General features: G+C 43.8%; 1 protein-coding gene across 1 annotated transcript in view; it reads left to right on the top strand.

Annotated features, from left to right (window-relative positions):
- Window positions 1-23339, top strand: part of THEMIS (thymocyte selection associated) — a 126095-nt gene that overhangs the window by 83533 nt on the left and 19223 nt on the right. Inside the window, exons 5-7 of the mRNA XM_033937626.1 lie at window positions 15408-15558; window positions 15844-15918; window positions 18486-18644. Coding sequence (XP_033793517.1) covers window positions 15408-15558; window positions 15844-15918; window positions 18486-18644 — 385 coding nt within the window. The remainder of the gene's footprint in view (window positions 1-15407; window positions 15559-15843; window positions 15919-18485; window positions 18645-23339) is intronic.

Below are 23339 nucleotides of genomic sequence, written 5' to 3'. Positions count from 1 at the left end.
GGTCCAGAGAAGAGCGACTAAAATGGTTAAAGGGCTGGAGGAGTTGCCATACAGTCAGAGATTAGAGAATCTTGGCTTCTTCTGCCTTGAAAAGAGGAGACTGAGAGGGGACATGATCAGTGGTATACCTAGCATATGTGACACCTGGGGCTCATCATTTTTTGACACCCCTCCCCCCCATCTGTATGAAAAACATGATTTTTAGTAACAATCCAAACGTCACACAAGAGTAAACCTAGGAAAAGGCAGCATCTTACATACTGCAGTGAGCAGTACATCAATACACCCATTGTAAAACTCAACAAGCCAGACTAGTACAGATCAGTTCTGCAGTCAGTCCTAACAGAAAACCGTGTCTTTCGAATACACAGAAAACACCTTCGCCTAGTATGGAATATGTAATCACAAACTAACCCCTCCCCCTTTTACAAAACTGTAGTGTGGTTTTTAGCCATGGTGGTAGAATTCTGAACATCAGAGCTGCTACCATCACGGCTGGCGCTAAAAAACACTCCACAGTTTTGTAAAAGGGGGGATAAAATAGAAATACATAGACAAAGGTTAAATTGAACCAGCAAGAAGCTGGACTCTGCATACAATGCAATACCACAGAAACAGTGACACATGTCTCCTAAAGCAATAAATAAATAGAAAATTTTTGTTCTACCTTTGTCTTCGCTGGTTTCTGCTTTCCTCATCTTCTTGTTACTCTCTTCCTTCCATCCACTGTCTGCCGTCTCTCTGCCCCTCAGTTAGGGCTGCCGCGTGAGCGGTATGCTGGGCACGATGGACCACTGGTCTGACCCAGCAGTGGCAATTCTTATGTTCTTATCATTCCTTCTGCTAGAAACACCCCTACCCTGAGATGTCCTTTCTGTCAGTCCAAATTAGATTGTACGCTCTTCTGAGTAGGGACCGTCTATTGAATGTTAAATGTACAGTGCTACGTACGCCTTTCAGCACTATAGAAATGATAAATAGTAGTAGCAGTAGTATCGAAAAATATTTCCTTGGCCATCAAATAGATCACGTACCCATTTTAACCCTTAACTTTCCTCCTTAAAAAGGCCTCATTGCCTATACAAGGCTTAAAACTCAGATTCCCTACTAAAGGTAATAATGGCATTTCTAATAGACTACTGCATAATCTACGGCAGGGGTAGGCAATTCCGGTCCTCGAGAGCCACAGGCAGGTCAGGTTTTCAGGATATCCAAAATAAATATGCATGAGATAGGTTTACAACTCAAGGAGGCAGTGCATGCAAATCCAGTGTGGTGTGGTGGTTAGATCAACAGCCTCAGCACCCTGAGGTTGAGTTCAAAACCCTGTGCTGCTCTGTGACACTGGGCAAGTCACTTAATCCTCCACTGCCCCAGCTACATGAGATAAATTGTGAGCCCACTGGGACAAATGGGGCAAATGCTTGAAGTACTTGTAAAAAATATGTAAACTGCTGAGAACTCTGTAAGATTCCGTGGTATATCAAATTTGAATATAACATAACATCAACATATGCACTTTTTGGGATATCTCATGTAGGCATTGTGTTATAAAATCAAATTGTGTCAGTTTAAGTTTGCATTTTGTACTCCTATTTTATATTTTCCATTTTCCTTGTACACTGCCATGCTATGAGGACTTGAAAGGTGGTTAATCAATTCACTGGTCGTGAAGGAGAGCACATTACGGGGCTCATTTTCAAAGCACTTAGCCACACAAAGTACTTTGTGTGTCTAATTGCTTTGAAAATGGGCCCCTTCATCATTTTGCCTACACTCACTATACTTCACTTCAAACGTTTTCTTATTTACTTGCTTGTAAAGTGTAATTTTAGGCCATGACAATTTCCAATTTATTTAGGTATTTATATATCACCCATCAAGGTTATCTACGCGGTTTACAATCGGGTACACAAGCATTTTCCCTGTCTGTCCCGGTGAGCTCATAATCTATCTAACGTACCTGGGTCAATGGAGGATTGAGTGACTTGCCCAGGGTCGCAAGGAGCAGCATGGGATTTGAACCCATGACCTCAGGGTGCTGAGGCTGTAGCTCTAACCACTAGGCCACTCCTTCTTCCTCCTCCTGATAAACTCATTAGGGGGCCAGTATAGCATACATGCTATTCCACACATAGGCATCAGAACGAGGGAAGTCACAGGGGCTGTGGCCTCCTGAAAAACTGGCGGTCAGAAGAGTCAGTTATGGCTCTGCTCCTCCACCCACCTCCTCCTGGCCACTGTGATTTTAAATCTTCAGGCAGCCGCCGCGCAGCGTCAATGCAGAATTAAGACTTCCAGGGCAGGCCTGTTCGTTGACGCTGCGCAGTGGCTGCCAGAAGATTTAAAATTACAGTGACTGTGGGGAAGTCGGAAGCTGGAGAGAGAAATTGTGCTACAGCCATGGTCTCAAACTCAAACGCTTTGCAGGGCCACATTTTGGATTTGTAGGTACTTGGAGGGCCTCAGAAAAAATAGTTAATGTCTTATTAAAGAAATGACAATTTTGCATGAGGTAAAACTCTTTATAGTTTATAAATCTTTTCTTTTTTGCTAAATCTTAATAATAATATTGTGATTTATAGCTAAAGAGACATATGATCAAGAAACTGTTTTATTTTACTTTTGTGATTAGGATAAACATACCGAGAGCCTCAAAATATTACCTGGTGGGCCGCAAGTTTGAGACCACTGTGCTAAAGGATCCTGCTGGGGCTAGGGCGGAGCCTTTGAGCCCCCCCCCCCAAACAAAAAAGTGCTCTGTTGCCTATGCAATGTTAATAGCCTTACTGTACATGCTAAGCTTTAATGCAGAGGTCACAACATGCCTAGGTCTGCAGTGTGTGTGCATGACTTTGTCTTATTTTCAATTATTTTCAATTGTACACTCTCACCACACTTATGAGATCTGTGAGCACAGTCGTTAACACCACAAAGGAAAAAGTACAGTATATGTGTTCTGTTCTTGTCTCATGGAAGAGGTAAAATGATTGATAATAACGATGTGGCACTGTGCAATTTTCCCATAATTTTAAAAGAGCAGTTACAGCATTGATCTGTCGTTTAATGATCCAAGACGCACGCTCCTCTTTTATCGGCCAAGAGCTGTCTTCCAATTTGTGCCTGAGTTGTAAAGTCATACAGAATGAATAGCTGCTTTGAATGTTGGCCATAACTGAACGCTTTTCGACACTTAATGCTCTTATGATGTTACAAAGAATGTATTAAAGCATGCATCTTCAGTATACAGTAGAGCTTAATAGGAAAAGTAGGTCACACTTTAAAGTCCACAGAAAGCAAGTTGTTGGAACTGACATATTGAAGCACTGAAACTTTGTTTTAGCGGGCCCATGTTATCTCAGTCTTCAGTGGATAAAATAATTAGACCCAACATTATCAACATGCACACTAGTCCATACATAGGGCTAGATTCACTGAGCAAACCGATCATGTACCGATTGGTTTGCAACTCCTTTGAGACCCGATTATACTCCAACTCGATTCACTTACCTCTCTGCCGATCCAATTCCAAATGAGAAGAACGGCATGCAAAGTAGGCAGGGACGCGATTCACAACACAAATTTCGCAATCTGACTGGGCTGGCTGATCAACCCAAGAAGCAACTGCTGGGGACCAGTCGCAAACGTCCTTTCTGATTCTCCAGCTCCATTGCCGCCCTGCTCTCTGCTGCCCCAAATCTCTCCTGCCTGCCACCCTGCTCTTCCCCGAATCGCCGTCTGAATCTCTCCTGCTCTCTCTCAAATCGCCACCCGAATCTCTCCTGCCTGCTGCCCTGCTCTCCTCCGAATCTCTCCTGCCCTTCCCCACACAGCGAGCCCGAGTTTTAACCCATAGGTTTAAAGCGGGTTAAAACCACAGGCTCGCTGGGCTAAAAAGTAAAGAAAAAAAAAAGTTGTGACTTGGACGGGTCTTAGACACATGCGCAGACCATCTACAGATGGTCTGCGCATGTGTCGGGATCACACACTAGCGATCCGTGCCGGCAGATGGGGGCGTTCCTCCGATCACCCCCGTTAGAATATTACTGGTTGAAGAATCCATCGGACCTGCCCGGATCGGACATGGATCGGTCACGATCGGGCAGGTTAGTGAATCTAGCCCATAGGCTGATAGCATTTAATTGCTAAACATCCCTCTTTTCCTTCTGACTCATCCCCTAGGCTAAACAAAAGCAAGTCTGGCACGTGAAGTTGCTTGTCAGTGCTGAGGGAAAAATGAGAGAGCATTTGAGGAAAGATTGGTAGGAGAGTTAAAACCAGACCAAAGACATATCTCTAGGGTCAGAAAAGGACAAGAACTGATGTCAGAAAAAGCCTCAGGTAGCCACTATTACATGAATTTAATTTAATCTATCATGGCATAAAGGGTGTGTATGTGTGTGGGGGTGGAATTATCAATGTAATGTAATGTAATGTAATTTATTTCTTATATACCGCTACATCCGTTAGGTTCTAAGCGGTTTACAGAAAATATACATTAAGATTAGAAATAAGAAAGGTACTTGAAAAATTCCCTTACTGTCCCGAAGGCTCACAATCTAACTAAAGTACCTGGAGGGTAATAGAGAAGTGAAAAGTAGAGTTAGAGGAAAAATAAAAATAAACTAAACATTTTAACAAGACAGCATTGATCTAAATACTTTGGAAGGTGGAAGAGAGGAGAGAAAGGAATAGAAGCAGAAGGGGGAGCCGTTGAACAGTAGAATTCTGGAGAAATTTAAATGATAGAAATAGAACAAAACAAAGACAAAAGGCAAAACAATAGATAAGATTAAAGATAAATCATAAGCTGGAAAGAAAAATAAAATAAAACTTTGTCTTCAATCCACGGTTTCAGCGTCAGTGATGAAGTGGAGCAAGTAAGTTTAGGAGGAGCGATTGACGTTTCCAGAAAGGGCTTCTTCCATTAAGATTAGTTATTTTACTCACAAGCTGTGCTGGGTTTTTTTTATTATTTTTTTATTCAATTTTTTTCTATACCATTCTCCCAGGAGAGCTCGGAACGGTTTACATGAATTGATTCAGGTACTCAAGCATTTTTCCCTGTCTGTCCTGGCGGGCTCACAATCTGTCTAATGTACCTGGGGCAATGGGGGGATTAAGTGACTTGCCCAGAGTCACAAGGTGCAGCGTGGGTTTGAACCCACAACCTCAGGGTGCTGAGGCTGTAGCTTTAACCACTGCGCCACTCTCTCCCCAGGGTCTCACTTTACGCATTGAGTCCCCTGTGCTACAATGGCATAACTTGTCTTAAGCATACATACACCATGTAGCAATGCCCAGCTATCGCAGTTACGCTGCTTGGCTAGAGACCACAAACTGCAGCTTCTTTTGTATTAACATAGAAACATTGGGTGGAGGAGGTAGCCTAGTGGCTAGTGCTGCTGCCTCAGCAGCCTGAGGTCGTAAGTTTCATCCCAGGCTGCTCCTTGTGACTCTGGGCAAGTCACTTAATCACACCATTGCCCCAGGTACCACAGTCAGATTATGAGCCTGCTGGGTCAGATAGGGAAAATACTTAAGAGTACAGGTACAAGATCTGAAATATCGAAAAGCTCCAAAAAATGAAATTTGAGGCAAACTGGAAGTACGGTAGTCAATTTCCCTGATGTGTCATACACTGAAACCTATACCAATGCAGGTACATGCATTTATCCTGATCTCTGCACAATTCAGGTCAGAGGTTGAAAAGTGGAGAGCTGCAGATTTCATGGTCTGTCATATCTCTCTCCTATTTCTTCCCTTCCCTGGTCTTCCTTCTCCTCCCTCCCCAATTTGGCAGCTTTCTAACTTACCCTTCCCTCCCTCCAATTGGGTGTGGTATGTATTTCTTCCTCCCCCTCCCCCCTGTGGGATACAGTATATCTCTCCCTCTCCCTCCCTGCAGGCTGCAGCTTGTAATCTTCAGGTTGACAGCAGCATGTTAGCTGACTGATGTGGCCTTTGGTGGCCCTAGAAGCTTTCCCTTTGTTTCAACTTCCTGTCCCTACAGAGGCAGAATGCTGAATTAGAGGGAAAGCTGGGCTGCCAAAAGCAGCATGTTTAGCTCACTGACATTGCTGGCAACCCAAAGATTGCAAGCTGCAGCATGGGGAAGAGCCTGGAACACCCCCTTATGATTTGCACCCAGGTGGACCACCCCCACCCTTTGTACACCATCGCTAAACATTTTTTTCAATCTAGCCCCTTTCAAACTCAGAAAAGCCAAAGTTAAATTTTGTGCAGAATGGAACTCAATATTCCTAAAAGTATGCAATATTTTACCAATCCATCTGAATTTCGGCCTGTTATTAATTTATAAACCATACAGGCTATTTTAAATTCAGTTCTGCACTTCACTGGCAGCCAATGAAAATGTCTCAGTAGCAGTGGCACTCTCAAACTTATTCACTCAAAAAAAAAAATCAGTCTAGCTGCAATATTATGAAGTAGTTGCAGCTTTCTCAACAACTTTATTGAAATAACACCATATAGAGAGATGCAATAATCCAAATAAAGCAGTAACATTGCTTAAGCAATACTTCTAAAACTTTGAGGGCTTAAAAATAGCCCTCAATTGTTGCAATCTGAAAAAAGGACATTTCTGAGAGGGCATTAATTTGATCTTCTAATATCATCCTAGGTCTTGCAAGTGTGTGGTTTTAATATTGTCTTTAACATATAATACCTCTCCCTTTCTTCATAACCTGAATTTCCTCAGCAGATTATAACCTGGTATAACTATATCCTAGTCATGGTTCTCTGTTATCGCCCCTAAATCCAAATCAGCCTCTTTCATCACATCCTCTAGATCTGGAACCTTATTTCCCTTACTATGTGCTTTAGTAAATACTGCTTTCCAGATGAGGCCCCTTTTTCCCATTTGTGTTGAGGTATTTAATGTTTCACTTACCTGAGGGCTTCTACTTACCTGGGATCAAACAATTCCAGTTTAAAGTCCTCTTCAGGAGGTTATCTAGTCTGCTGCTGAAGATACTTCTTCCCTTCATTGATAGATGGACACCTTCTCCACTCGGCAGCCTTTTGATAAGGTTCCAAAACATCTCAAATTTGTTTATTTATATATTTCTATAACGCACAATCCAAAGTTCTTGGCAGTTCACAAGAGAACGTACATAATAAATCAAACATAGACAAAACATAAATTATGGCACCAGGCAGATAGCACGCCTCCTGGGACATCATGTCTGGTCTGCAGATGGATACCTCTATACCTCTCAGAAGGGAATCACCAACTATCACTATCTTTTGTATCCAAGTGGTCACAGATTCAGCAGTGTGGGCAGCGGTGAAGTAAAGAGGATGCAGACTGCCCCAGGAGCCAAGTTGGTGGGGGCACTGGAACTTCTCCACCCCACCCCTCCATATTATCTTCGCTAGCACGAGCAACTTTCTGCCTATTGCTTGTGCCAGCCTGGTTCTCTTCTGAATCACTTCTAGGACACTGGGTCAGGAAGTGACATCAGAGGGAAATCCAACACTGGCGTTGTAGACTTTGTGTGTCCAAGTGACCTTTCATTTGGCGCCTGAACAGGGACTTGAAGGTCTCTTGACCACTGGTTACTCGATTGGTCACTTGTTTCTGGTCCTAAGGCTGATGTGTCTGCTTAGCCGGCTGCCTTCCTTTTGAGGGGTTGGCAGACCTCAGGACGTTGGACCGCTTCAACTGACTTATCTAGTCTCAGTTTAAAGTACAAGAATCTGTATCAGTTTAATTCTGTCCTGGAGTGGCCACCATCTGGTAAGTGGGGATTGATCATCCCTATCCTGTCTCTCGTCTCCTGCCTAGTAAGCCACGTGATCTGTCGCTGAAGTCGTGGGAAAGGGATTCTAGGAACTGTTATTTTCTGGTTGAGTAACTGAACTGAAATCTGTTGTGTTTTGTGTGTTTGAGAGTGTTTGTTACGTCCTTGAGGACGAAGCGAGTGTGGACCTGTTAGTACTGCGTTTCCCTAGTCCGGAGACGGGCGGGGCCAGGAATTCAGGGAAGTGTTTTTGTCCTCCATTGCACAATGGGGGGATGTCTGTCTACCTGTGGGGATCCCTTGATATGTTAGCTAATTTTAAAAAAGGAATTTGTCTTTGATTATACTTAACAAATCAACCCTTATTTGTCTGTGCCAGTTAGAATGGCCGATATTTGGTGTGGGCTGGCCCCCTCTGGCTCCCTGGAAGAGGACATAACCCGTCAGGTTTTTATGCATTCGTTTGCTGTCAGTTCCTCTTCCAGTCAGCCAATTTTGCATTCCAATGGGAAAACCCTTCCACTGGACAAACCTCCCAAGTAACCTGGACTCGTCTATCCCAGGGCTTTAAAATTAGCCCCACTCTATTCAGCACCGTCCTTGCTTCAGACCTTGCCAAATTCTTCCCTTCATCTGATTCCCAAGTCCTGCAGTATCCCGGGTTTTTTATGAGTTCTGTCTGTCCAAATGTATTAGTGAAGTTTAAACTGTCAGTTGTTTAAAGCAGGAGAGGGGAGTACCCCTCCTCCTCCTTTTGTGATAAGGGCCATGAAGTGTTTAGCACTTCAAATGCGGTTTCTCCTGAAACAGATAAGTGGTTTTGCATTTGAAGTTTTTGGCTATGTTATATAAATATAAACAAAATAAATATAAACGAAAAATATGATTTCTGGAACTTATATTCCATGCTAAAAAGAAGTTCTTTGTCTAAATTTAAAAATTCTGAAAAGGACTACATCTGTAATTTGATCTCTTTGATCTTTAAGCAACTCTCTCTCCTTTGTGAAATTCTGTAGGAAGGGGGAGTAAGTCTCTACTGAGACCCATGTTGATTGTAACAAAAAAAAAAAAGAAAAAATTGAACAATGTTTAAACTTGTGAGTACAGTAAAACCTTGGTTTGGGAGCATAATTTGTTCCAGAAGCATGCTTGTAGTCCAGGGCACTCGTGTACAAAAATATACATACTTGTATTGCAAGCCCTTGCTCGTTTGGAACAGTCACTGCATTCCTGCAGCGTCATATAGAGAGGAACCATTGGCTCAGTTGTGAAAATGTGATGCTTCTATACTGTATGTACGTGTATTGCAAGACGTTGCTGGTATAGCAAGTTAAAATTTAATCATTGCTTGTCTTATAGAACACTTGCAAACCAAGTTATTTGCAATCCAAAGTTTTACTGTATATTCCAATCTTAGTTTTGTATTTCTTTTATAAATCATGTAAGCTTAGTATAAAAATGTAACTTTTAGGAATAAGAATGTAATTTTTAGGAATGCTTTTTTTAAGGAAGTAAATATTTTTGCCAGTCAGCTGATAGTGAAGGGACTGCTGCTTTAGAGAGCGCTTGTGTCAGACTACCCTGCTTAGTGGGTGGATCCAGAACTGCATTTTACTTAATTTTTACAAGTCAGCTCTTCGGGATAGGAACCTGATATAGAATAGGGATTGAGAACAATTCTTATGTGTCAGTAGACATCTTAAGTTCAATTATTTTGTACCTTCTCTAATCTTTTGTAAACCACATAGCTCTTCACGGTATTGCGGTATATAAACTGTTATTATTATTATTTATCTGAGTCTTTCAGATAGTGGGTCTGCCTTTTAAATTTTCCTGTGGCCATATTTACATTGATTTCAAGTATGCCTTCCTCGTGTCACCTACCTTGGCTTTCAAATCTCCCAGGGTACCAGGTCCCTTCCCACACCGAGGTCCAGGCTGTCTGTAGTCTCCCTGTCCCTGATAACTGCAAGGCTCTGAGCACCTTTCTCAGTATTGCAGGATACTGTCCCATCTGGATCCCTGATTTCTCTACTATTGCCCACCCTCTGTATGATGCCTCAGGCCCCTGCCTTCTGGCCCTTCTGCCCAAGAAGCTGAGCTGTATGCCCTCACTTCTGCCCTGCGCCACTCTGTCTCTCAGTCTTGCAATATATATACTGACTCCAAATATGCTTTCCTTAACTTGCATTCCCATAGGGCCATCTGGAAATATCGAGGTTTCATTACAGCCTCCGGCCGCCTGATCCATCATGCTCCCCTCATTCTTGATCTTCTTGAGGCCATACAACTACCCTCACGTGTTTCTGTTATGCACTGCCATGCTTACAGATGCGTGACGGACCTTGTCTCTCGTGGCAATGCCCTTGCCGACTGCACAGCCGAGCTGCCAGTCTCTGCCCCCTCTTTCGGCCCCTCTGTATACAATCATTCCTTTTCTGGATTCCCTTACACCCCAGTACGCTTCTCAGGAACAGACTTGGGCATGCATTATTTTGGGCCAGTCTGTCCTGAAAGGGGGGTGGATACAAAATGCGCCAATTCAAGTGCCAATCCAGAGTGTGTGGCGCAGTGGTTGGATCTACAGCCTCAGCACCCTGGGGTTGTGGGTTCAAACCCCGCGCTACTCCTTGTGACCCTGGGCAAGTCACTCAGTCCTCCATAGCCCCAGGTACATTAGCTAGATTGTGAGCCCACCGGGACAGAGAGGGAAAAATGCTTGAGTACCTGATTGTAAAACCGCTTAGATAACCTTGATAGGCGGTATATAAAATCCTAATAAACTTGAACTTGAAACTTGACCCACACACTGATACTTCAAACGCAAGCACAGCGGGTACCCTCATATTCATTCCTCAACACCTGGCCCTCACGATTGTCACAAAATGCCATGATCTGGCACACTCTGGAGAACCCGCTATAAAATTGACTCTCAAGAGACATTTCTTTATCAATCACCTTGATCAACTAGTCCGGAATATGGTCCGACAGTGTGTTGTCGGTTCTAGAATAAAATTCCCAATCAGATGACTGCCACCTCTTGGATACCAACCTATTGGAACATATCCGATGCAGGTTCTGTCTGTAGATTTTACCCACATGCCCATTTCCCGTTCCCTCAGTCACTTCCTAGTCTTCACAGACACCCTGACTAGATGGGTCAAAGCCTTCCTTACTTGCACTGAACGCGCCAGAGACGTAACCAAACACCTCCTGAATAATTCCGTGCTTTGATCTCCCTGTTTCTATAGGCAGTGACAGCGACCCTGCTTTCATTGCCAATGTTGTCCAACAAACTGCTCAGGCCCTCCAAATTGAATAGAAATTATATGCTGCTTACTATCCTGAGAGCTCTGGTCAGGTCGAAAGAATGAACAGAACTCTTAAGACCCTTCTCATGAAATGAATTGAAGAAACTAATCTGTCCTGGCCTGTCCTGCTGCCTTCTGTTCTTTTCAGATTAGATGCACCCCATCTAAACCCACTAAATTGTCCCCGTTTCAGCTCATATTTGGCCGCCCACCACCCATTGTGAACCCAGATCCTGGTTCCTTTGCTACTCTAGGATCAGATATCCTCCAGAGTCAGGTCCAGTCTTTAGCTAAAGCCCTTTAAGAGCTCCACAAATGGGTCTAAGAGTTTGAGCCATGATGTACCCTGCCCTTCTGTACATTTAACTGTAAGAGTTAGATAAGTGTCCTGCTAGTGACCTGCTTGTGTGAGCTTAGAACCAATGAATGTTAAGAAAAGTAACACGTGAAAAGCTTTTTCTAGAATTCAGTTGTATAGCCAGAAAAATGAATAAATATCTCTGTAACTTCCTGGTTTCGGCACTTCTGAGCCAGCTTGGAGCTCAGGGGTCCAGCATGCATGCTGTGAATAAACTCTTGTACTTTCTTCACGCTTCTGACTTTGTGTGTCCAAGTGACCTTTCAGCGTGAGGAGCATGCTGCAGAAGCCACTCGTGCTGGTGAAGATTATGAGGCACGGGAGGGAGAGCGCAAGTGTGGAATGGGGGGGCGGGAAGGAGCAGGGGGGTGCGGAAGGAGTGGAGACACAGAGACGGGGGTACAGGGGGGTCCCACCACCGCGGGCTCCTCCTACCCTTACTACGCCACTGAGTGTGGGGTATTTTGAGTTTTGCTGCCACTTACACATATAAGTGCCAGTTTTCTGTACATTTAAACATGCAAGTAAATGCCCTGTTATAGAATTTCCCTTCAGGTGTGATGAGCAAAACTTCCTTCTTTTGAGAGCTATGAACATTGTCGTTGCGATATCCCCCCCCCCTAAAAAAAAAAAAACAAGCTCCAGATCTGACTCCAGTTGCAGCACTGCAACTAAGCCAGCTAATGATAAGGATTTTAATTACTGAACGGTCTTGAATGTTCCAGAACACTTTGGATGTGTATGTGCATAGCCCATCTCTGTTGCTTAACCATTAACCGCACACAGCAGGAGATTTGCATGTGGTCAAGCTGTGACTAACTGTTAGCATTTATATACAAATTAGCATGGAGGTAAAGGCTCTGAATAAGACTCTGCAATTAGACCCATACCTTTGTTTGCTTTGGTAAATGATTCATTTTAAAATTAACTTAACCGTGTTAGAAATATTAATAGTTGGTATCTTAACAACCACTGATTGGAAGTTCCCAAATCTGTTGTAGGTGCTGACTATTGAATAGCATGATTTATTAACAAGAAACAAACTTATTTGTATGATGCTGCTCCTGATCATAGAAAGGTTATATCTAAATAATTTGTGTTTTCTTTTCTACATGGTGTCTGGAAAACACAAGAGTGGAGCTCATCCATCCTGTCTGCAGCTAGAGAAATCACCGAAAGACTAATTTCCATGGGGGGGTTAAATAGTACAACTTTCTCAGATATGGGAGGGCAAAGGAACTGTATTTGGAGACATTTAGCCCTGGAATGGACTATTTCCCAATGCAGGTCTTTACGAAGGTTATTTCAGCATATGTTACACAGTGACTACAATGGCTGGGCAGCGCTTACCTCAAGTAAAGCATTAAGTACTATTAGAGCTCTCAAGGAACTGCCTAAAAAATATCGCCATCCCCATCATATTATATTTGACCCCCATCTGAATGGCACACCTAGCTGATCTAGGCACCTAACTTTAATTGTTTAAAAGGATTAATTGGTGCCTATAAATGGCAATTTAACAACACTTAATTGACATTAATTGCACTTAACTGGATGGTAGGCACCTAGTCCAAGGCACCTATTAGAAAGCAGGCCTGGTTAGGGGCAGATTGTGGGAGTGTTTGTCATGTTTTAAACTAGAGAGTTGTGCAGGGACAGATATCCAACCTGTCCCAGCTGGAATCCTATCCATCCCCATCTACATCAGAGGTAGTTATTTCATTTAATTATGCTACTGAATTACAGGCTCTGGTTAGGGTTACCACAAGGCTCCGGAAAAAGGAGGAAGGATTGAGACATCATAGAACATAGAAAGATGACGGCAGAAAAGGGCTACAGCCCATCAAGTCTGCCCACTCTACTGTCCCACCCCATTAAGTCAGAGTGCTGCTCGACCCACGTAGAGATCCCACGTGTATGTCCCATTTATTCTTAAAGTCAAGTACAGTGGTGCCTCGCATAACGGACGCCTCGCACAGCGAACGCTGCGCACAACGAACTTCTTGTCTTGATTCGTACAACGGACTTCGTTTCACACAACGAAGTCGCCCGAGCTGCATCGTTCAGTGGCGCTACATATTTTAAACCTCCCCCCGCCGCCACCGCATATTTTTAAACCTCCCCCCCCCCCCGCCGCCTGGGGACAGGACAGGACATTCCCCTCCCTCCCACCCTTTACACGCACATGGCGCGGGATTAAGCCGAAACTGTGCGCTCCTGGAAGCCTTTTCCCAGGCGAACAGACAAGCCGGAAAAAAGTCTTGTCTTCAGTTCCCTCCTTCCACCCAACTCGCCCTCAGTCCTTCCCCCTCCCCAACCTGAAGAGCACAAAGGTGCATTTACCCGCCTGAGAAAGAGAGCACAAAACAAGCCCCCCCCCTCCCAAGTCTCGAGGCCCACTCCGCAAACCCTCTCCCCCAGAGGTGGCCCGCGAGGACTTGCGCCCGGTTCTGCGCTTACCTATCCGCTGCCAGGCCTGGAAGAGTCCGCACAGCAGCAGCAGTAGCCGCCCCGCACCTCCAGCTCCGCACATCTCTCCCGTCCCCGGCCGCCTTCACCAAACAGAAAACTTTTGGGCCTCCGGTGGGAACTGGCGTCCCAGGCCACGGTAAATGCGTCTTGATGCTGGTCTCTCTCTCTCTACCTGGGCGGCCCCACCTCTCCCCCGTCCCTCCCCGCTCGATAAAGTAAAACCCTCTGTACCGTCTCTGCAGGGAACAGCCGATGTTAGTCAGGCTCAAGAGCTAAAATGAGAATTGTTTAACCCTTCCGCCTCCGGTTTAACCTTTGGTAGCAGGTTCGGGGCTCTTTAACAAGGATCGCTTCTCCTAGAGCAAAGGTTCTCAACCCGACGTAAGAGCCAGACAGGTTTGGAAGCGTGCGGCTGGGTGAGGGAGAGGGCTGGCAGTCTCTGCATATAAGGTGAGGTGGAGGGAGGGAAATGTAGGGCTGCAGAACGAATTATTTTCTTTTACATGTATTCTTATGGGAAAACAGGGCTGCAGAACGAATTATTTTGTTTTAAATGTATTCTTATGGGAAAACGCGTTTCACACAACGAACGTTTCACATAACAAACTTGCTCCTGGAACGGATTAAGTTCGTTGTGTGAGGCACCACTGTACGCTAGTGGCCTTGATCACCTGCACTGGTAGTTTGTTCCAGTGATCCACCACCCTTTCTGTAAAGAAATACTTCCTGGTGTCACCACCAATTCTCCCTCCTCTGAGTTTGAGCGGGTGCCCCCTTGTGACTGAAGGTCCTTTAGGAAAGAATATGTCGTTTTCCACCTCGACACGACCTGTGACGTACTTAAATGTCTCAATCATGTCACCCCTCTCCCTGCGCTCCTCCAGAGAGTAGAGCTGCAACTTGCCCAGTCTTTCCTCGTATGAGAGACCCTTGAGTCCGGAGACCATCCTAGTGGCCATTCGCTGGACTGACTCAGCTCGAAGTACATCTTTACGGTAATGTGGCCTCCAGAATTGCACACAGTACTCCAGATGAGGTCTCACCATGGTTCTGTACAGTGGCATTATGACTTCAGGTTTTCGGCTGACGAAGCTTCTATTGATACATCCCATCATTCGCCTTGCCTTGGATGAGGCTTTCTCTACTTGTTTGGCAGCCTTCATGTCTGCACTGATGATTACTCCCAAGTCCCGTTCTTCTGAGGTTGTAGCTAGTGTTTCTCCATTCAAGGTGTATGTTCTGCATGGATTTCTGCTGCCGAGATGCATCACCTCACACTTCTTTGCGTTGAAGCCCAGCTGCCATGTTGAGGACCAGTTTTCCAACGTAAGCAGATCCTGCGTCATACTATCCTGCTTCCACTTACTATATCCGGGTTTTACTTCCATTGCTTTCAGTCTCAATCTGGCCTCCTTTTTCTGGAGCCATATGGTAACCCTAATTTAGAGAGTGGTTTATAATTATATGTAAACTCAATCATTGCGTTTTTTGTAATCCTAGAGCCTACATGCAGACATCTCTAGGAAACTGTATATCGGTCAAGCTACTGCTTCAGAGTTACAAGATAGTTATCAAAATTATTTGTTGAGCCCTGAGAATGAGGAAGACAAGAATGGGAGAACTACATCGGCGGAAAGTAATGTGGCTAAAGGTCAGTTTAAGTCATGGTTTTAATTATCAGCGAACAAATCCATATATGTCATGGCTTTGCTTTACTTTTTCTTGCATAATTTCTATCTCTGCTATGTTATCATCCTACAACAAGGCTTGTACTTTAGCAATTTGCATTTTAACATGGGTAGGGGAATAAGACTGAGTCAATTTTCATCATCCTGCCTGCAGCATATGTATCTGACTTTGGCTTCAGATTGACCTGGAAGGCTTCCCTCTGACGTATTTTGCTTCAGAGGAAACCTTCCGGTTCATCCACTGGCAGCGTATAGGAGGAATCACTGCAGGCAGCCTGTTCAAGTGCTAGAGAGGCGAGTTCAGGAGGACTCGGAAGACACAGGTAAGTAGGCTCCAGTGAGAGCCCCAGGGGAATTCCTTCTACCCCCATGAGTCTGGAGGGTATTTCTGCGAGATCCCTGAAAGCTTCGTTCCCGTGCAGCTCTTTAGGGTTTTCCCTCTGCTGGAGTCCTTCCTTCTGATGTAACTTCCTGTTTTGCAAAACAGTAAGTTACATCAGAAGGAAGGTCTCCGGCAGAGGGAAAGCCCAAGAGCAGATCTGATTTGGTGAGTTTGATATTTTTATTTTTTTTTTTTAAACAAATTGATTCAAATCAGTTCAACCAAACTAAATCAAATCAAGTTGAATAGTGACTCGGACAGCACCAGCATGAGCTTGATTCAAACTCTCTAGGTCACAAGTTCACACATTCTAGATGTCATCCATTAGCACTTATTGTTTTACTCCAGGGGTGTCATAGTCCCTCCTCGAGGGCCGCAATCCAGTCGGGTTTTCAGGATTTCCCCAATGAAGATGCATGAGATCTATTAGCATACAATGAAAGCAGAGCATGCAAATAGATCTTATGCATATTCATTGGGGAAATCCTGAAAACCCAACTGGATTGCGGCCCTCAAGGAGGTACTTTGACACCTTTGTTTTACTCCAAATACCAAACTGTGCAGCTCTGAGTTAGGGCTACCTTTCATACACCAATCCACTGCACTGATGATTTTAAACATCAAGCTGGCATCTCTGGGCAAATAGATGCTCCCCTTAATTCCTATTGCAGTGCATACTATTTGTCCCAGGCTACACCACCAATCCCCCATCTCCCCTAAAGAAAGGGCACATATGTGATACTACTGTAAAATCTAGAAGTAATCCCTCTACCAAATAAAACTCTTCTCCAGGATGTAAACAAACGCTCTTCGGCAACTTCTTCTCAATAAAGGTATAGAACGATTCCATTTTATTCTTCTGAAATCTACAATTCGGCAACAGGATTTTCATGTACAAATTATCCAACATGTTCCCCATATCTGAGGACTCAACTTGCAGTGATGATATTTCACATCCTCACAATAACTGAGGCTGCACTGAATAGGCCTCCCTTTCACCCCTTTCTGGAATCATAAAAGTCTGTATACTACAGTGCGGGCCACGGAAAAGTAGCCCGCCTCTAATACCAGTGCCAGAAAAATGGTGTTCTCCCTGAAACAGCGAATAGTGATCGTGGAAAGGTGCATAGATGTGAACGGGGGCCACTTTCACCATCTGATGTAACTTGTGGGTAAGTGAATAAAAACAATCCACTCACTCGTTCATCTTGTCATACTATCATCAAAGGTGGGCTACTTTTCCATGGCTCACCCTTTATCTCCAGACCACCCCCTATAAACCTCATTCCATTCCCCAGCTGTCATCATCCAAAAAACAAAATACAACAAAACAGATAATCAAGTTACTTGCCTTACTCTACTCTTTTCTAGGTTGCTCACCTCCAGAACTCGCCCCAAGGAGCACGACCGTCTCCTTGGGTGCGTGCTGCCACCACACAGATAACCACTACCATTGTTATTCTTATATTGCACAGCTCTCACATTCCTCGGTCTTATGACCACTATTGAAGTAGCTACTGCATCCACTTCCCAATGAGCACACAAACCCGTGCAGGTAACTTGAATGCACACATGCAAAAAGCAAGAAAGTATGAGATAAATTTAAGGCTCAAATTAATAAAGGGACACCACTATAATTGTTATTCCTATAATTTACAGGTCTTAGTTTGTCGACTGCATCCACTTCCCAATGGCTTAGAGCACAAACCTATGCAGATAATATCAAGTCAAATAATTTAGAGCAGTGGTCTCAAAGTCCCTCCTGGAGGGTCGCAATCCAGTCGGGTTTTCAGGATTTCCCCAATGAATATGTATGAGATCTATTTGCATGCACTGCTTTCATTGTATGCTAATAGATCTCATGCATATTCATTGGGGAAATCCTGAAAACCCGATTGGATTCTGGCCCTCGAGGAGGGACTTTGAGACCCCTGATTTAGAGGGACTCTAGAGAGAAAATATGTCAACTTGAACCGTTTAATACTTGGTGAGTTGTTCTGACTGGGGGATATCAGCAAGAGCCTCAAGAGCCTGATGAAAAGGAGAGAAAGTCGCGATGGCTCTGAGGAACATGACACCTGGAAGCTTTTAGAAGCTCAGGCATCTAAATTATGTTTAATAAGCTACTATACCTGTCTTGGCAGTCTCAATGAATTGTTGCAATATTGCTATTTTTCACTGAGACTTGTGTTTCAGGAGCAACCTGAAAACTTTGATCCAGTGTTATAAGGAGAATCCACCTCCTAGTCATCCATTTCCACTTTTCCCCGTAACTGGACTATCCCAGGAAGTGATAGTAGTTACGCACTGCAATGAGTTATCTTGGGTAGTGGTGAAATCTCTATTTCTGATGGTTTATAAGAGCACAGGGCATAAATAACTACCTGGATGGACGTAAATACAGGGGTTCCTGTTTGGAAATAGAAGATGGACTAAATGGCCTTCGTTCAAAGGACTTAAACAATAGTTTCCTGTTCATCTCATGTGATTGCTTTATATTTTTCTTAGATTTGCCAATCAGGAAGGCTGTGAAAGATGGTATTGGAAAAGAGCCGGATTCTGAGAAGCATGATTATGAATACATTGATGAGAACCTGGTTGATGACATACGGAAAAAGTTGCATGACAGCACATTCTGTGGTAAATCAGAGATAAAGAAGGAGAAAGGTGAGCATACCATTACTGTTTCAAATGTACTGTAGGCTACTGCAATGTACGTATAAAGCCTGGGATGGAGAAATAGCCTAATGCAGGGCTCTCCAAGTCCGGTCCTCGAGATCTACTGGCAGGTCAGGTTTTCAGGATATCCGCAATGAATATGCATGAGAGAGATTTGCATACCAAGAAGGCAGTGCAGGCAAATCTCTCTCATGCATATTCATTGTGGATATCCTGAAAACCTGGCCTGCCAATAGATCTCGAGGACCGGACTTGGGCAGCCCTGGCCTAATAGTTCGTGCAGCAGACTGTGATCCTGGGGACACGGGTTTAATTCCCATTGCTCCAGATACAAAACTGAGATTGTGAGCCCATTAGAGAGAGAGAAAGTACCTACATATAATGTGTACAGCACTGCATACATTTAGTAGCACTACAAAAATGAGTTGTAGTGTTCAAGGCCCAGTTAAAAGCCCACCTCTTTGAGAGTGCTTTCAACTCCTCTCACCTTGGGTTCTTTATTTATTTATTTATTTTATTAATTTTTCAAACTCATACACAAGATAACCTCTTATTACAGAAAATTAGAGCATTCATATTAAAAATACAAATAAATTTTCCCCCAAGCTCAAAGAAAATTTTCAAATTAAACATCAAAATCAGTTTACCAGAGGTATTTCTATTAGAATTGACAAAATATAATTTATCAAATAACAAATTCAAGTTCCAATTTCTAATTCCAAATTCCATTCAATAAATTACTTGAGTTGAAAATTAAATCTTTAGAACCTTGGGTTCTGCATCCCCAACCCTATATGTCATGTCTGCTGTCCAAGATAGATTACATAGAGTATGACGGCAGAAAAGGGCCGACGGCCCAACAAGTCAGCCCACTCCCCTAAGCATTTCCCCGGAGTGAACCCACATGTTTATCCCATCATCTCTTGAAGTCGAGCACGTTGCTGGCTTAGACTACCTGACGTGGAAGACCATTCCAACGATCAACCACCCTTTCGGTGAAGAAGTACTTCCTGATGTCGCCATGAATTCTCCCACCCTTGAGTTTAAGGGGATGCCATCTTGTTGCCATGGGACCTGTAAGGAAAAAGATATCTTTCTCCACCTCAGCACGGCCTGTAAGATATTTGAACGTCTCTATCATGTCTCCCATCTCTCTGCGTTCCTCGAGAGAATATAACTGCAACTTCATATGAGAGATCCTTGAGTCCTGAGACCATCTTAGTGGCCATTCGCTGAACTGATTCCATTCTCTTCACATCCTTTTGATAATGTGGCCTCCAATACTGAACACAGTACTCCAGATGAGGTCTCATCATGGACCTGTACAACAGCATTAGAACTTCAGGCTTTCGGCTGACAAAACTTCTTCAGATGCAACCCAGCATTTGTCTAGCCTTGGTTGAAGCTTTCTCCACTTGATTGGTAGTCTTCATATCTTCAGTAATGATTACACCCAGGTCCCGTTCTGCGACAGTTCTTGTTAAGATTTCACCATTCAGGGTGTATGTTTTGCAGGGGTTACTGTTACCAAGGTGCATAACCTTATACTTTTTGGTGTTAAAACTCAGTTGCAAAATATTTGACCATTTTTCCAGTAAAAGCAGGTCCTGTCTCATAGTGTCGGGCACAGTTGTGCTGCCCACTAAGTTGCATAGCTTAGCATCATCGGCAAACAATGTAATCTTACCTCAAAGTCCTTGGGGCAAGTCTCGTACAAAAGATATTAAATAGTATCGGACCCAAGACCGAGCCCTGCGGCACTCCACTGGTCACTTCCGACGTTTCTGAGGGTGTACCATTTACCACCACCCTCTGAAGTCTACCACTGAACCAGTCTTTAACCCATGCAATCATTGTTTCTCCTAGTCCCATTGTATTCATTTTGTTCAATAACTTACGGTGTGGGACACTATCAAAGGCTTTACTGAAGTCTAAATACACTACATCCAGAGACTCTCCCCTATCTAGTTGTTTTGTTACCCAGTCAAAGAAGCTTATCAGATTGGATTGACCATTCCTTCCCTTCGTAAATCCATGCTGGTGGGGATCCCTCAGCCTCTCGTCATCCAGAATCATATCCAATCTGTTTTTGATCACCGTCTCCATAAAGTTTACACACTATTGATGTGAGACTCACAGGTCTGTAATTTTCAGCCTCTGACCTGCATCCCTTTTTGTGGAGCTGAATGACGTTAGCAATTTTCTAGTCCAAGGGGACTTTTCCCTTGTATAGGGACAGATTGAAAAGCGCAGCTAATGACTCCGCCAGGACATCTCTCAATTCCCGAAGTACCCTGGGGTGTAGATTATCCAGTCCCATGGCTTTGTTCACTTTTAGCCTCAATAGTTCATGGTAGACGCTGCTCGCGGTAAATTTAAAGCCCCGGAACGGGTCCTCTGAGCACTCTCTTGTCTGTATCTTCAGTCCGGATCCCGGTGCCTCACAGGTAAAGACCGAGCAGAAGTAGCCATTGAGTAGTTCGGCTTTATCTGAGTCCGAGTCTACATAGTTACTGTCAGGTTTCCTGAGGCGCACAATCCCATCTGTATTCTGTTTTTCTGTCACTAACATACCTGAAAAATGATTTATCCCCTTTTTTAACATGCCTAGTTAGATTTTCTTCCATCCGGAGTTTGGCTTCCCTGGCTGCTGTTTTAACAGTTCTAGATTTTACCAGATAGGCTTCTTTAGTTTCCGGTTGTTGTGATTGTTTGTAGGATACAAATGCTCTTTTCTTCTGCTTTACTAGTTCCAAGATCTCTGCGGAGAACCACTGGGGTCTATTATTTCTCCGTCTTATACTCACGGTTTGTATGTAGAGGTTGGTTGCTTCCTGCAGGGTAGATTTCAGAGCAGACCACAGTACATCCACATCGTCCGTCGTGTCCTGGTTTTGCAGCATCTCATAGACAAGATCTCCCATGCTCTGGAAGTTAGCTCCCTTAAATTTAAGGACCTTTGTCGATCTATTTGTCCTTGTGATTCCCTTCCTGAGGTGAAACCACACCATGTTGTGGTCACTGGAGGCTAATCAAATATAGACAACCTTAGATACAGATATACTTTATCCCGTTTAGGACCTCAGCGGTGCTAGCTGTGAGAAGGTTTCATTCACAGATATATAAGCACAGAAGTCTTCATCGGTCTCAATTTTTTATGTATTTTTTCTATATATAAATTTTATAAATTTTAATACTTCATTTGATAAATAAGTTTTTGAAAAAAGTACTCATCTCTTTTAGAGAAGCATAGCAGGGGCTCTTCACCAACATAGGCTGTGTTTCGCCCAGGGGGCTTTATCAAGGTATTTTCCCCTTTGTTATGCCGGTTCCATGAATACTGCCGGAATAGTTTCTCACAGCTAGCATCACTGAGGTCCTAAACGGGATAAAGTATATCTGTATCTAAGGTTGTCTATATTTGATTTCTGAATTTGACCTTAGAAAAACAAATCTTTATTGCCTTATAGATTTGTATTTTTTACACTGAAGGCTAAAACATCTCCTACCGAAACTTCTGTGACACTGTCTCCATTGGTGAGTAACAGGTCCAGAGAATTGCCTGATCTCTGGTGGGCTCCAATACCATCTGTTTGAGGCATGCTCCCTGTATGGAGGCTAGTAACCTTCTGCTGCCACTGGTCGTAGTGGTAAGTTTGTTCCAGTCCACATCAGGCATATTGAAGTCCCCCAACAGCACAGTGGCTCCATGCAGAATGATTGTCTCGATGTCTTAGATTAATTCTTTGTCTATGTTGTCTTGTTGTTTTGGAGGTCTGTACACAACACCAAGATACAGGCATTTGTCTTTGTCCCTGGCAAGGTTCACCCAGAGGGATTCCCCCATATATTTGACGACTATTATCCTGGTAACTTTTATGTCCTCTCTGATGTATAGTGCTACCCCTCCTCCGGTTTTGCTTTCTCTGTCTCAGCAGAGCAAGTTATATCCTGGTATAGCCATATCCCATCCATGGGACTCCGAGATCCAGGTTTTTGTTATCGCCACCATATCTAGGTCGGCATTTCTCATTTCTATTTCCAATTCCAGAATTTTATTGCCCAAACTGCGTGTGTTAACTTACATATCCGTCCATTCACTATATTTGTCCAGTCTGCATGGAGATTTTCCCATTTGAGTTAGTTTGTCCCCCTTCAGTATTGCCCAAACTACATGTATTAACATACATAGCCATCCATGCTCTATATTTGTTTGGTCTACATGGAGATTTTCCCATTCAAGTTAGTTTGTCCCCCTCAGTATTGTCTTCGATGCAAGTTAGTTTGTCGCTAGTTAGTTTGTCCCCCTCATTTCTGTCTTTGACGCAAATACTTACCTTAGATTCAAAGGTGGAGTGATTATTTACCCTAACAGGATGAGAGTGGGTCCCCTCCCCCAGCTCACCTAGTTTAAAGCCCTTTGAAGCAGGCGGGCCAGACGTCGTCCAAAGACGTTCTTCCCTCTTCTGGTCAGGTGTAGCCCGTCTAATCCCTGCAGACCTTGAAGTGCTTCTCCATGGTCCAGGAATCTGAAGTTCATTTCTATGCACCATATGCATAACCACTCGTTTGTCCTTTGAATATGTTCTTCCCTAGCTCTCCCCTTGCCTCTTACTGAAAGGATGGAGGAGAAGACCACCTGCGCCTCCATCTGCTTCAGCTTCTCACCCAGGGCTCTAAAGT

The sequence above is a fragment of the Geotrypetes seraphini genome, chromosome 3 (assembly GCF_902459505.1).
Source record: "Geotrypetes seraphini chromosome 3, aGeoSer1.1, whole genome shotgun sequence".
NCBI classification, from domain to species: Eukaryota; Metazoa; Chordata; class Amphibia; order Gymnophiona; family Dermophiidae; genus Geotrypetes; species Geotrypetes seraphini.
The sequence above is the reverse complement of the archived record's forward strand: the minus strand, read 5'-3'. Positions and strand labels throughout refer to the sequence as shown.